Below are 13,589 nucleotides of genomic sequence, written 5' to 3'. Positions count from 1 at the left end.
CCTAGAGTCCCTTTGTAGTCAACAGAAAAAGAGAGTCACTTTGGGGTAAGAATTTATTCATGTCTATAGCAGACATCTAAAATAGTTCATATGATCATGCCCTAAAATTGGCCGTTACTTTTCACTGATTATAAAAAGAACCAAAAGTAACTAGTTTGGCTGTTGATGTTTGCACAATACATATCTAAAGCTGTGTGAGACAAATTCTACTTATTTGGGCAGCCTGTCCACCCTTCCCTGTAGATTTACAAGTTACAGCATAAAATCAGAAGGTAAATTTTATGATGCTAAAAAACAAAAAGTAAGTAAAAATAAACCCTGATGATACTCTGATAACTTTGGGCAAGTAGGAAAGCAGAATTTTGCAATTGAACACAATGAATTATATTTTCACCTGAACCACAATATTATTTATCACTAATTTTTTAAGCCCTTCTCTAGATACTTCTTGAAGTCCTGCAGCACTGGTGCATCTGGAAGGGCTAATCTGCGTGTTCATGCCCTGGACATGTCAGGTTGGGTTGTGCTGCAGCCCAGCCATCAGGTGTAAGTCCTCTTGCCAGAACATAGTTCGTGTTGAGCAGCAGTGATTTGTGGGGAGTTTGGATGGAGTTCTCACTTTGTAAGAGGGACTGCATCTGCTTAAAAACCCTCATTAGAGGTGACACCTCTCCTTATTCCAATGGGGGAGCTCTCTGTTTAAGAAAAAAAGAAAAAAGAAACAGACATTATTTTCTATTTCTAATTTTCTATTTTAATCTTTTTATTTTTCCCCTGTAGGCATTTTACCTAAGAAAAATATACTGCCTACTGCATAAGCTCAAAGTGTAATTGAAAGTTAAGCTTTGGACACAGTAGGAGTTATACTGATTAATCAATCCCTAGCATCTCTCAATACACTCTGATTATCTCACAGTGAAATCCTAAAATAAGTCCATAGAAAATCAGAAATCAATTCATGGGCCTTTGCAGTCTTTTTACAGATAATTCATATTTTAATAAACTTGGTTTGAAGTTTGACTCTTCTGGGGATTTTATCAGGAGAAGAAAATGGGCTTGTTTCTCTCTCTGCTGAAGGAAAGCAAGGACAGATTATCCAGCAGCCTCGAAATCTGCAACACAAGCTGGGACAATTTTACACGATACACAAGAAAAAGGCAGTCTCGCCTCCTGACTAATCCCGCAGGAGGCTTAGGTGCTAGTTCCTTGAATCCTGTGACTTGGGCAAGATACCTACTTTTCCTTGCAAAAGGATAACACTTTCTTTTCCCTATGTTGTTTGTTCTGCCTGTTTAGGTGAGATCCTCACTCTCTCTGCTGAGGGAAGCTATTTATCACGGATTTCTGTAGAGTGTATAAATAGTATTAATAAATAGGTAGATACCAAATGAATCTGTCCCCAACAATGTTTTTTGAGTATATCTTTGAGTACATTTCTCCAAATTCAGTTGAGTCTGTGACATCCCCGACCTTTTAGTTGCAGTAGTGAAAGCCAATATAGGCATAAACTATTGTTCTATTATTTTTTCATATCAACTGTTTTCTCTTTCTTAGTTTTCCTGCAGGAAACACAGACACTCCTGAGAGTATCGGTATTTTTAGGGGCAGGATTAGAGCCTGCTGTGGTGCTGTGGTGTAGGGAGAAATGGCACATATGCTTTCTCTCCTAAAACAGTCCCAACCCTTATTCAGCTCTCTTCAGTGAGAGCAGAAATAATGCACAATAGTGATAAGTAAGGTAAGTTTGAGACTGGGTATGAGTTCAAAGCCTTGCTCTTATAGAAAGCTCATTAATATCCCTATAGAAGAGACAAGACCTGTACACATCAGGCAGCGAGTTTAAAGGAGAGAAGAGGAAGTGCTTTTTCACACAACACATAATTACACTGCAGGACTAGGCACAGGATGTTGCAGAGGCCAAAACTATTTATGTTTCAAATTAGATTAGACGAATTCACAGTGGATATGTCAATGAAGGATTATCAAATCCAGTTGCCCAGCTAAGGTATATGCTGAACCCCTGAATCCTGGGCGTGCATTAAGGGGAAGGACCAACCTTACTTCTTAAACCACTGTTCTTAAACACTTTATCTTTCTACTTTTCCAAAGAACTCACCATTGGACATTGGTAGACAGGGTAGATGGACCAGCTAGACAGTCCTTTGGTCTGACCCAGAATAATCATTCTTATGTGCAGGATTTCAGGACCTCTTAAGAGGACGGTCAACTCTTAGACACAGCTGTGTCATATGCAACTGGTCCGGAGTTGTTGAGTATATTTATTTGAGCAGTTAATGCACAGTCCTTTGAAAAGTTTTCCTGTGTAAAGAGAGTTCATCAGGCCTCTGATACCTTACTAAGATTGCTAGTTTTGCTTTGGGTATCTACATGCAGATAAAATCCATCATTGCTTCCTATTTTTCCCAGAATCTTTCAGAAATGCAAATATTGCCTGTGACTGCACAGAGTCCATATAGGGGTAATGCTTTAAAAGGGTTAGATAGTCTCCTCATTTGGTTTACTTGGTGGAGAAGTAAGGATAAAGAGGGAGTGAAGTGCATCTAAGTGTGGATATTTCCTTACCAAATGGTGGGATAAAGAGGTTGGAAGACACAGGCCATTCATGGAAATTGTCCTGGGGTTGTTGCTACACTTTCATATGGGCTACATCTTATAATAAAAAATCCCTGTAGCAGGTGCACATTTTGTACTTGAGCCCTTCTCCATCACACACCCACAGCTGGAGTCTGCTACAGTGAGTCAGAAAAAAATTGCAGGTTGAACCTAAATCAGTCTACATTGTCAGGTTGGCTCTTCAGGCACTGATTATTTAAATGCCTTTACACGTTATGTATTAAATTGAGGTTCTGAAGAAAAGGCATTTTTGTCCAAGACTGGCTAAATAGACTAATAAATAGCATTTCAATATTAAGATAAGATTGTTTCCAAAGTAATTGCCGTCCTGGGGGAAGCTAGAGTAGAGTTCTGATGACAGCAGCAGCAAACTGCTTGCACTAGTCAAAAACTATCTGAAAATTTTTTCTCTTCTGTGCCATAAATCTTCCACTAGCTGAAGGCTCCAGCCCATGAGAGGAAAGTGAAGAAGACTTAAGGGATTCCCAAACCAGAAATAATTGGGATAATTGCATACCAGCTCCCTTCATGCTTCCTCACCATACTTCAAATTTTAACTACTGTTTTAGGCTTTTCTGGACCTGTAGCTCATTGCACTTTTAGATTTATTTACAAGGAGGTCATAAACCATATCTTTTGGATTAGACTCTTTTAATTGCCTTGCAAGTCCCTTACCAGTAGAAGAATGGCCTAGTGGTTGTGGCCAGAAAAGTGAAGTTTTGTTACTTTCTTCAAGTGCTGGGTTCAAGCCAAGCAGTATTAACTCAATTCTTCATTCTTCTCTCTTGTGCCTGCTTCTTTCCAAAGTGTTGGCCAAAATGTGAGAGGATATTATACCTACAGCTTAATTTATTTCATATAAAGACCTCCTGGGATATGAACCTCTGTTATAAATCTGAAGCTTAAAGTTTAATAAAAAACACAGGAATTTTTTATGTTATAGCAGGATGTCCCCAAAACCTTGGAAGTAGCATCATGCAGTTTAAGCTGCAGTTACAGGTTTGCTAAGATGAGATCATTGCAGCCTCTGATCACCTAACTATACAAATTTGATCTGAATAACTAAAAAGTATGTGCCCAAATATCTGTTGAATATGCCAGAACATTCAGCACTACATTTATGTGCCCTTATGCTTTAGGCTAGTTGTGGAATGGCAGGCAATACTGCAGAATTTTTGGACAGATGGAAAAGACCATGTTAAATTTCCCTGGTTCAACGTTTTGTTTAAACTGATCTTGAGACCAGAACATTTTAAGTCTAGTACGAGGCATTTGCATCCTCATGGAAGAAGCCTGACTGTCACTGTGGAGTCAGTTGTTTCAAATAAGATGTTAACTATCAAATGCTGAATTAATTTGCTATAGGACTTTGATAACCACATCCAGGAAGTCTTTCGGGCATCTGAACTCCCACCATCTTCGTTTGCAACTTAGGAGCCTGAACTGGAGATAACTTCCCCAGTATCTTTGTTGTTCTGATCCCAATGTCTCTTGGAGTTGTGGGGAATATTAATGTATAACCTGGAGAAAAACTACCTCTGTATGATGTTCTCATCATTCACATTTTATTTCAGTGGTCAGACAGAGCTGTATTTGTACATGCTCCACAGTCTTTCTGACTGAAGGGTTCTATCAAACATGAAAGAGCATCTTGTTAATAATATCTGAGGTTCATGCTACTCTTCTCACCCAAAGATTTCAGACATGAATTGGCCAAGATTTGTTGAATTTAGTATTCTACTGTGCTTATGTGACTTGATTTTCAAAAAATTTAGGGCTAAGTTTCAGACTCTGCTTGGCAGATCAAGAGTTTGTGCTCAGTTCTTTCACTTTCTCCCTGTACGACCTTAAGTCACTTTGCCTACCCATGCCTCATTTCTTCCCCTATAAAATGAAGAAGAGGATACTCATTCACTACTTACCAGCATTGGATCTTAGTTAATGATTTGATCTGTGGAGTCCAAAGGAGGGAAAATAAAATTCCAGTATTCTGCGGCTGTGTTCACTCTACGAAGGCAAGCAGCAATAAAAAAAAAAATAGCTAAAAAGTTGCCCTAAGCAGCAGAATGAGAAGATCTACTTTAAGAAGACAAAAAGAAGGCCTTGCCAAGTAAGAAGATGCCATTTTAACATAGGCAGTTTTTCAGAGGAGAGCAAACGGCGGTAGGAAGTCGCTTTACTCCCCCCCAGAACACAGGTGGGCTGAATCGATGCACCAGGACTCATGCCTACATCTTCACAGAGACAAGATATTTCACTCTTCCAACTTTCTCATCACCCTGTTGCCATAACTATATAGGATACACATAAAGCTACCTCTACCACTTAAACACTTATATTTTGACAGAAAATTGGATGATATGACACGCTGCCTTCTAGAACAGGCGCTGTCTATCACCTTGCTGCTAATCTCTGTGATTAGTGACCTGCAATGTAAGTCAGCTATCAAAGACCACCTGTCCCTTTTGCTGTAAGCGCCTCCTCGCGTATCGCTTTGTGGTGTCACACGCTCTTGTCTGGGTTTTGATTGATGGAAGTTTGTCTTTTGAGCGGTGACTCAGAAAATAAATCATTCCCCCTGCCATTCATTGAGTGCGATTCTGCAGCACAAAGCCGGTGTGGTTAATCAAAGCTCCAAAGAGCAACAAAAAGCAACAGAACTGAGAATGAGGCGGATAGATATAAAGGATAAAACATAATAAAAGGGATTACTTGAGAGCCAAGCAGAGCAAAAGCAAAATAAAAAGAGCTGCAAATAAGCATTGCATTTACTGCGCCAGAACCAGAAAGTTGATTTTTTTGTTCCACTTCTTGAAATATGCGCAAGGATAAGAGGAGAGTCAAGCCCCGTGTCTCTAGAAAATATAACTATGCTGAGGGGGCTTATTCCCCAGGCTTTAGCATGTGAGTAACCCTTGCTGGGTTCAGTGGGATTTTCTGAGATGAGCGAGCAAAGCCTGAAGCATATTTCTGTTGTACAGGCTGTGAATTGCGTCACAAACTGGCTTGCGGTCCGGCTTGTAGTGTCCACTCAAAGGGCTGACAACAATAAATAATGGCTATTTCTATTAAACGTCCCACAGATAAAGAGGTGGATTTTGATATGAATCAAACTGAGTCAGAAGCACTTCATTATAGGACAAGAAAGTCTCTTCCAAATATATATGTACAGAAGGCTTTTTTGCTTGAATGGAGGGAGCAAGAGTGAAGGGACAGAAAGGACAGTATTAGATAAATCATGGGCGAAGGAGAGAGGGAGAAGAAACCTTGTTTTTTTATATAGGCTGCAGCAAATTTATGGAAGATTTTTAAATAATGAGGAGCAATCATTAGCTAAGGGCTGGAAGAAACTGGTGGTTGAGTATGTAACCAAGACAAGTGTGATTCTTTGTATTCTCTATGTGCAAGAGAAGTCAGGGGAAAAGGAGAGATCCTGATGGCATAGATGAAACTGCAGCAGAAGTAGAATCAAGGCGCAAGGAGTGGCAGATAAAAAAAATAATGTATCAGAGAAACACTACGGTGCAAATTCTCTGCCGACACAACTCCATGGAAAACAAGGTATCTAAAACCTCTGGGAATTTGGCCATAAAATGAGATAACAAGAATCGCATGTCCATGGAGAGATGCTGGAAACTTACTTAAGTCAGTTAAATGCAACAGTTCCTTCTTTGCAAAAAAATAAACTCCATTCTGTGTTTTGGGGGTGACCTTTCCAGTGGAAAAGTGTCTCCTTACAAGCAGCGAGAGAGAGTGGAAGAAAGAGCTGAGGAAAGTTAAATTTATAAAGACGTGAATGAATTGGGAATTGAAGCACTGTTATAGAGGAATGTGTATGTGAATGGTGCAAATTTACAGGGCTATTTTTGATGAACTGTAGGAGGAATTTGAGTTTTTCCACGCCTTTCTTTACAAAAAGAAAACCTTCATCTGTTGGGAATTCAGTCAATTTCCTGATGTTTTTTTGGCCATTTCCTAAGCTGCAAGGTTACTAATGGTAATTACAGACCCTGTTTGTACCTTGTGGGTTCTAGCTGTGCATAAAGGTTTTCTTGGCACATGTATGTCTCCCGCTAGAGGGTTTTTAAATGATTGGCCCTTGGTAGGAATTACTACAATACTCTTGAGTAGATAGAAGCCGCCTTTCCTCATTTCTTTGCTGCAGAATATAGTAACTGCTTTGGCCTCACATCTCACTATCTCCATCCCCCATGACAATAAACCACAATTTCAGTGTCCATTCTAACAGCCCTTAGTTACAGTGCTCTTGTGAAGGAGCCTGTTTTTAAGATGCTTTATTAAAAGTTATAACAATTTTGCTCCTTTTGAGGATTTTGCCCAAACAGTGATGATATAAAGGAGATAGATACACCAACTCAGTAACAGTTGCAAAAAAAGTCATAATTTTTCAAGCAAAAAAGCTTTTTTTTTTTTTTAGGTAGGAAGACAATGCACTAAAAAGTAATCAAATTTGTCAGTAGAATGTTATGTTCCTTTTTCTGCTCTCCATTGGGGAAAATGCCAGTATTTTTGATTCAATACAGCAAAAGGGAATTCCACCAATCTTTGGTAGACCGCTTACACACTATTAGTATATTTAACTGGCCCTCAGTATAATACCATTTCTCTTGCTCTTGCTTCTTCATGCAGGCCTTAGTTTCTGTACCACCCAGGCCCTTACTCTGCAAAATGCTTAATGCGTGTAAATTTTGGCTGGTGAGTAGTCCCATTTGCATTCAGTATATTGAATTTATACAGGCTGAATTTAAGTCTTCGAGTTCAGCAAGTTTAAACACATGTTTAAAATCAAACTGGTACTCAAACACTCTGCTGATGACTCAAGTACAGCTCAGTTGTAAGCTCCGCCTCCCCCCCCAACAACCCTCCTATTTGTGTTTGATAGTTTCTGTGTGTTTTGCTGACAAATAGAAAGTGTGAACTTGGTCCGCTGCCATCACTGGAACTGACTGTGATAAAATTCAGTGCTTTTTTTTTTTTTTTTTTTTTTTTAATAAAGCAGTGTCTTAATTCAAGGGAAGAAAGCCACAGAAAATTTACAGGTCTTTGGAACTGGGTTCTATCCTAGTAAAGTTCATTTTGGAGATTAAAGGGAGAAAGCCCAGAGAACAGTTATACTAAAATCACCATTGGAGAAATAGGAGTGGGACCCTCCTTCTTTCTACCCAGTTTTATGGGTACCTTACACCCATCCTGCTGCTCTTGCTTCCTCCTGCAGTCGCTCTCCAGCTCTGGGACACGCTCATGCTTGTGCCAGGTGGATGAACAAGTAAGAAATTTGTAATAAAATGCTGTCTTCAAGCCGCTATGTTAGAACTAGGTGTTGTTGGCTCAGAACCTGTGCTTAGGATCTTTTAGGGGCTCATGGTTTTGAGAGCTCCAAATGATAAGCTGTACCACATCCCCTTAAGCCAACCTGCAAAACTTGACACGCGTCTAAACTTGGCTATTAGGCTGTAGCTACGCTATGCTGCAACACAAATTCAAGGCATAGCGTCTGAAGCGAGGTTGGGGTGTAAAAGTCATGGAGGAGTAAAATTTCATTAGTATATACAGGATTTAGCCTTTCAAGAGTTGTCATAACTCTTTATAGTTCATTTTTCATTGGTACCAGCAGTGAAGTTCCTCCTAGAACTGGATTCCTCTCACCTCACTTTAGATCTATAAGTGAAGCGCATGATCCAGCTAGGTTCCCGCTACAATCAACGTACTTGCAGTTACTAGAAGGTGTTTTTTTGTTTGTTTTGGGTTTTTTTTTGAGGATGGCTAAGATGTTTCACTCTTTCAAATCAGTCTTTTGATTTTGTGATAAATGCCAAATGAGCATGATCCATTCCTTGCCAATGCATCTTCATACGCATTTGATCCAAAAAAAGACCAAGGAATGATAAATGTTTTCTGTTCTTCTTCTGTTCTGTTTTTCAGTACTGGTAGTAAACCATGGTATGTTGTTGTGGCATTCAGAGACTCGGTTTCTGTTGTTTAGCAGTCAGGAAGGAGGATTCAGCTCACAAGAACCTCTGCCTGTAATTGCAGTTTTCAGTGTTTTATTTGTGTTTTTTTTCTGGGTATTTTGCCTCATGCACCAGTTTAGGTACTCATAAATATATTTTACCATGTTGCTGCAAGTCAGTGACTTTTTTCTCTTTCAGTACCTTATGTTGCATTTAATAAGCTTAAAGTGAAAAGCCAATTTACTTCATTAAGTATTTTGGCAAAAATATTTTTAATATAAGTTTTATTTCTGATACCAGTTTTCTCTGTGTGTTTCTATGCCCGAATATATACACTGGTGTTCCCCCAGGAATAAATCCCAGACCATGCTCTTATGTGAAGTAGAGCACAGGCATTTATTTGCGGTTCCAGTATATTTCCAACAATGTAAAGAGGACCCCAAAGAACAGGAAGACATTTTCATCTGAGTTCATTCTATATCTCAGTCCTTCATCCCTTTTCTCTCCATCTCTCTTCCTGCTTGCTTTCTTACCCCATCTCTTATTCTTTTATTCTCTTCCCCATTCTCTCTATACTCTAATGATGTATCAAAACACTTCTAAAACTATAGGATAGCATGTTCAAAAGTCCTCCGCATGCCCCAAAAGAGACATTTCAGCATGGCCTGATTTCCCAGAGGTGAGGTGACCGATGCATTCAGAAAATGTGGCTCCTCTAGGTGTCTGAATCACTTCCTGTGGAAATAGGACACAAAAAATCACCAGTCAGCTTGAAATCCCTGAGTACATGCCCAATTCAGACAGATGCAGGTTGTTGTGTGTATGTGTCCTGCTAGCTGTTGCAACTGTAAGTGAGCTCTGAGTCACACATAATTAAATCTTTCTTTCCATCAGTAATTGTTCCGAGAGGGTTTTCCTGTAGTCCATTAAGTAACGTTTCTTTTGTTCAGGATAAGAATGCATAAGAAAAGGCAAAGTAGGCTTCAGGTGTCCAGTGGCATGAACCTAGGTCCCATTTCTTTCATCCTCTCTTTCAGATTATTCTGATCTGATCACCACGCAGCCGTCATTATTTTAATGTTGAAGACTCAGACAAAAGTGCCATGGATGTGAAGGAAAGGAAACCGTACCGATCTCTGACTAGGCGCCGCGACACTGAGCGCCGCTATACCAGCTCTTCAGCGGAGAGTGAGGACAGCAAGGCACCCCAGAAGTCCTACAGCTCCAGCGAGACCCTGAAGGCTTATGACCAAGACTCCAGGCTGACCTACAGCAATCGGGTCAAAGACATGGTGCACCAGGAGGCCGATGAATTCTGCCGAACAGGTGAGCACGTTGCAGCAGGTGCTGCTGTAAGCAATGCGCGTTAATCAACGCTGCCTAGTGACGTTGGCTTGGAGTGGGCAGGCATACTAATCCAGCCTTGAGTTTAGCAAGGCTGGGTCACAGAAGTGGTGAGTATGCAGAAGTCCAGGGGTCAGCATGGGCTCCACAGTCCTAGCAGAGATGCTAGATATTTATTTTCCTGTTTATTGCTAGGCTGAAGTCAGCGCAGTGACATTTTCACTGCTGTTGTTGCCTATGTGAGGTAGATTTCTAGCCCCTGCTACAGTCTTATCTTCATTTTTCTGCAGAGACATATGAGTGTCTTAGTTCAGAAGTCAGGCAGAGTTGCACATAAATTATTTTTAGAAGTCCATCCAGAAAAGCATAAAATGGCAAACCGAGTCAAATGGAATAGGCAGCATTCCAGACAATGAACATAAAGAGCTGACCTAGACTACTATTAGTGCACCCTCTGCATTTTGGAGAAACTGATTCCCCAAAGGGAATGCATATAACTGCGCTCATTTAACTTGGGGGCTGCTTAATTTTGCTCTTCAAGTATCACACAGTTGTGGTTTTGGTGCAAGACTCATCTTTAAGGCATGCACAAACAAAATTGGTTGCAGAAGTATCTCTATGCACATAGTCTTGCCCTTTGTATTTCAAGAAAGTTGCAACAGGCAATAATTAACCAAAGGACTAATAGGTGTTGTAAGTAATACTTTGCAATCACAAAAGCAGTTTCCTTCTGAGCAGCTCTGAAGTACTTCATGATCACTAAGGAACCTAAGAAGCTATAAAGAAAAGGAAACCTTTTAGGTCATTGAGTTTGCTCACTTCACACAATATATTCACCATGCAGGATAGATGTGAATTAGTATAGGTCAGCGGTTTTCAACCTGAGGGTCTACGAGGTCCTGCAGGTCCATGGACTTCTACTAAGAAGCCTGCAAAAGATAAATAAGAAAAGCCAGTCTATTGACAGGGAGCATAAATTTGCTATACAGAAGTTCATACTTCCCCAGGAAAATTTTGTAGGGTACTGAAAAATGGTAAAAAAAAAGCATTGGTCTATGTGCTGAAATTAATTGAGAAGAAGTTAAGATTAACCAAGCCAGGGCTCCAGTTATACTTTTGATGTATCACCCACAGATTTTTCATTTTATAATGTTCTCACAGTTCATCCTGAGAGTCCCAAGACTGGCCTGAAGAGTGATAACGATTACCCCAGATATTCTGTGCCACAATTTCCACTGGCACAAAGCCATGAACACACCTCACTTTGTGATGCCTCTTGGATTTGTGCCAACTGAGAACCAAGCCCTGTTAGCTTGCTTGACATCAACAAGGCAAGGCAAATTTCTTTCCAGCACTGGTTTGGAAAGCAGAAGAGGGAAGCATTTCAAATTGACCAAATAAATTCAGTAAATAAACAAGTCAGCATTTAAATGGTTTTAGCTAGAGTGAGAGTGCCAGCAAACGTGCAAGTCAGCACAGCAAAAAATAGACCAGACCTGAATTAAAAAGTCTCAGATATTTATTATCTTCCTTTTATTGACTTGAGTTCTTCCAGCTTAAAAGGCAACACTGAACACAGAATATGAAAATCGATGCATCTCCTGCTGTTTATTGCAAATAAATTTGATTTTCAGTTAATTGTAGCAGTCATTTTTCATAATTTATGAGCTGTTGTTACTGGAGAGCATCCATCACAGTGCACATTGATGTGCCTGATGATGTTGAGTGTGGCTTGTTGCAGGGGTAGGTGGAACTCACAATCATTGGCTCAAACACGCAGCGTGCAAGCAAAGAAAAAAAAAAGATTACATTTTCCAGTACTCCTTGGAGGATGTTTTTTAAAACTATCCTGGCATTGCATTAAAGGCAGAACTGGAAGAGAAGAGCTAGGTCTCTGGGGAAATACTCTTTCCTTTTTTTTATAACTTAAGTTCATCTGCTGCATCATGCCATGGAGTGGGAGAGGACATTCTCCCAGACAGTTTCGCAGAGGAGTTAAATGGATTAATTTGGCACAGGCTTGCACTGTGTTCCCCAAGCCAGGCTCTAAGGCTTGACGGAGCTGTGAGCCTCGAGTATCCCTATCTGTCCGCTCTGTCGGAAAGCTTTACCCTTGCTCAGTCAATTAAAAAGGTGTGAAGTTCATGAATGCTTTATACCGTTTGAGTGTTATCAGCTGTAGATCTATAACCAGCGGAAACATGGTTGTTTTTTTTCCTGACGTCAAACACTTCCTTCCCTGAACTTTATGTGGAAATGCTGTCAAGTCCCACTGGCTTGGTATTCACCTTGCATCCAAACGTCTTCTCTTTGTTCAGCGGGAGCTGCAAAGTTAACCAAAAAGTATAGCAAAGCAGCTGCTTGGAGCCACCTGATCATTCAGTGCAAATAAGTTATAGTAAGAAATCTTCCTCGTGCAGCAGAGGTTTGTGGCCAGCCAGAGTGCTTCCACAAGCACGAAACCAAACTCTGGAAAAATAGAAATCTGACTGTTTGCATTGGATGCACATTCTAAAATGTGCTATTTAACATCAACAGATGGAAATGTGAGGAGAATCATGCGCTTCAGTGTGGTTTTGAGCAGGGAAAGAAGCATAACTCAGTTTTGGATACAAGCTTGTGGTCTAGAACGGGTGAATAGATTGCAATAATGAGTAGATATGAATTTTATGGTCTATAGCTAGGTCTGGGCCTGAACTTTCCTGATGATCACGCGTTCAGATTCAGCTCGAAAAAACATGTCTGAGCTGAAAACCTTGTTCCTAAACTGAGTCTGTAGCCCATGCATAGTTTAGGCAGTTTGGACTCCACTGCAGGGGATTTTCATATTGAAAGAACGTGAGGAAGCCGGCTAGACAAAATTTGATCGCCAGTGTTGGTATTTGGCCATGATCCAGAGCCTGATGCCTCCTACTGGTTAAAGCCTTTTTTTAATCCATCCTATCGAGGAGTACTGGAACGGGAGCAGCGCTGCATTGTACTTATAAATGCACAGTGCAGATAAAGGCATTCATGGGTGGCCAAAACCTTTTAAAGACATTCAGGGTTGAAAAATAAAAGCATGCATTTATAAATAAATGTGGATTAAAATGGAGCCACTAATTGCTCTCCCCAGCTTTCTAGCGCAACTTTCTGAACAAAGTGTGCTAATATTTGAATCCTCCTTCACACTGATTTGGACTGATTTTGAAGCTCTGCAGGTAACTAGACCTGAACTCAAGAGTCATTTTCCAGGTTATATTTTTAGTCAGCTAAACAATTACATCTATTTGCAGCCAAATAACCTCTGCTGTGATTGTGTCAGAATGAATAGCTGAACTGAGTCAAGTCATGAGTGGTCAGCGAGTGGAAAGTGAGATCTCCAAAAGAAATTTAAATCAACAATATGTAATTTCAGTGATTTCAACAGAAAGAACTCTTCCAACTTTCACATTTCCTGTTCTATTAGCGTTGCTAGGTGTACTCCAAGACTGTTGATTATTGCATATCCAATTTTGCTTTTTTCCCAAGATGAGTATTTTCTGCCCCTCTTAAAGAATTCCACCATCTCCCCATCCCTCTCTGCTTTCAAATTTGATGTTTTTATTGAATGAGCTCTGAGTTGTTGTCAGAGGAAAGGTTCCAGAGGCAGGAATCCAG

General features: G+C 40.2%; 1 protein-coding gene across 9 annotated transcripts in view; it reads left to right on the top strand.

Annotated features, from left to right (window-relative positions):
• The window catches only part of LOC106495814 (teneurin-4-like), a 315,416-nt gene that overhangs the window by 238,271 nt on the left and 63,556 nt on the right, over positions 1 to 13,589 (top strand). For all 9 annotated transcript variants that reach the window (XM_067314406.1, XM_067314277.1, XM_067314208.1 and 6 more), the window contains one exon: positions 9,644 to 9,932. In XM_067314406.1, coding sequence (XP_067170507.1) covers positions 9,710 to 9,932 — 223 coding nt within the window. In that variant the 5' untranslated portion in view covers positions 9,644 to 9,709. The remainder of the gene's footprint in view (positions 1 to 9,643; positions 9,933 to 13,589) is intronic.

The sequence above is a fragment of the Apteryx mantelli genome, chromosome 1 (genome assembly GCF_036417845.1).
Source record: "Apteryx mantelli isolate bAptMan1 chromosome 1, bAptMan1.hap1, whole genome shotgun sequence".
Lineage (NCBI taxonomy): Eukaryota > Metazoa > Chordata > Aves > Apterygiformes > Apterygidae > Apteryx > Apteryx mantelli.
Note: the sequence above shows the minus strand (reverse complement) of the source record. Positions and strands in the feature narration are given on the sequence as shown.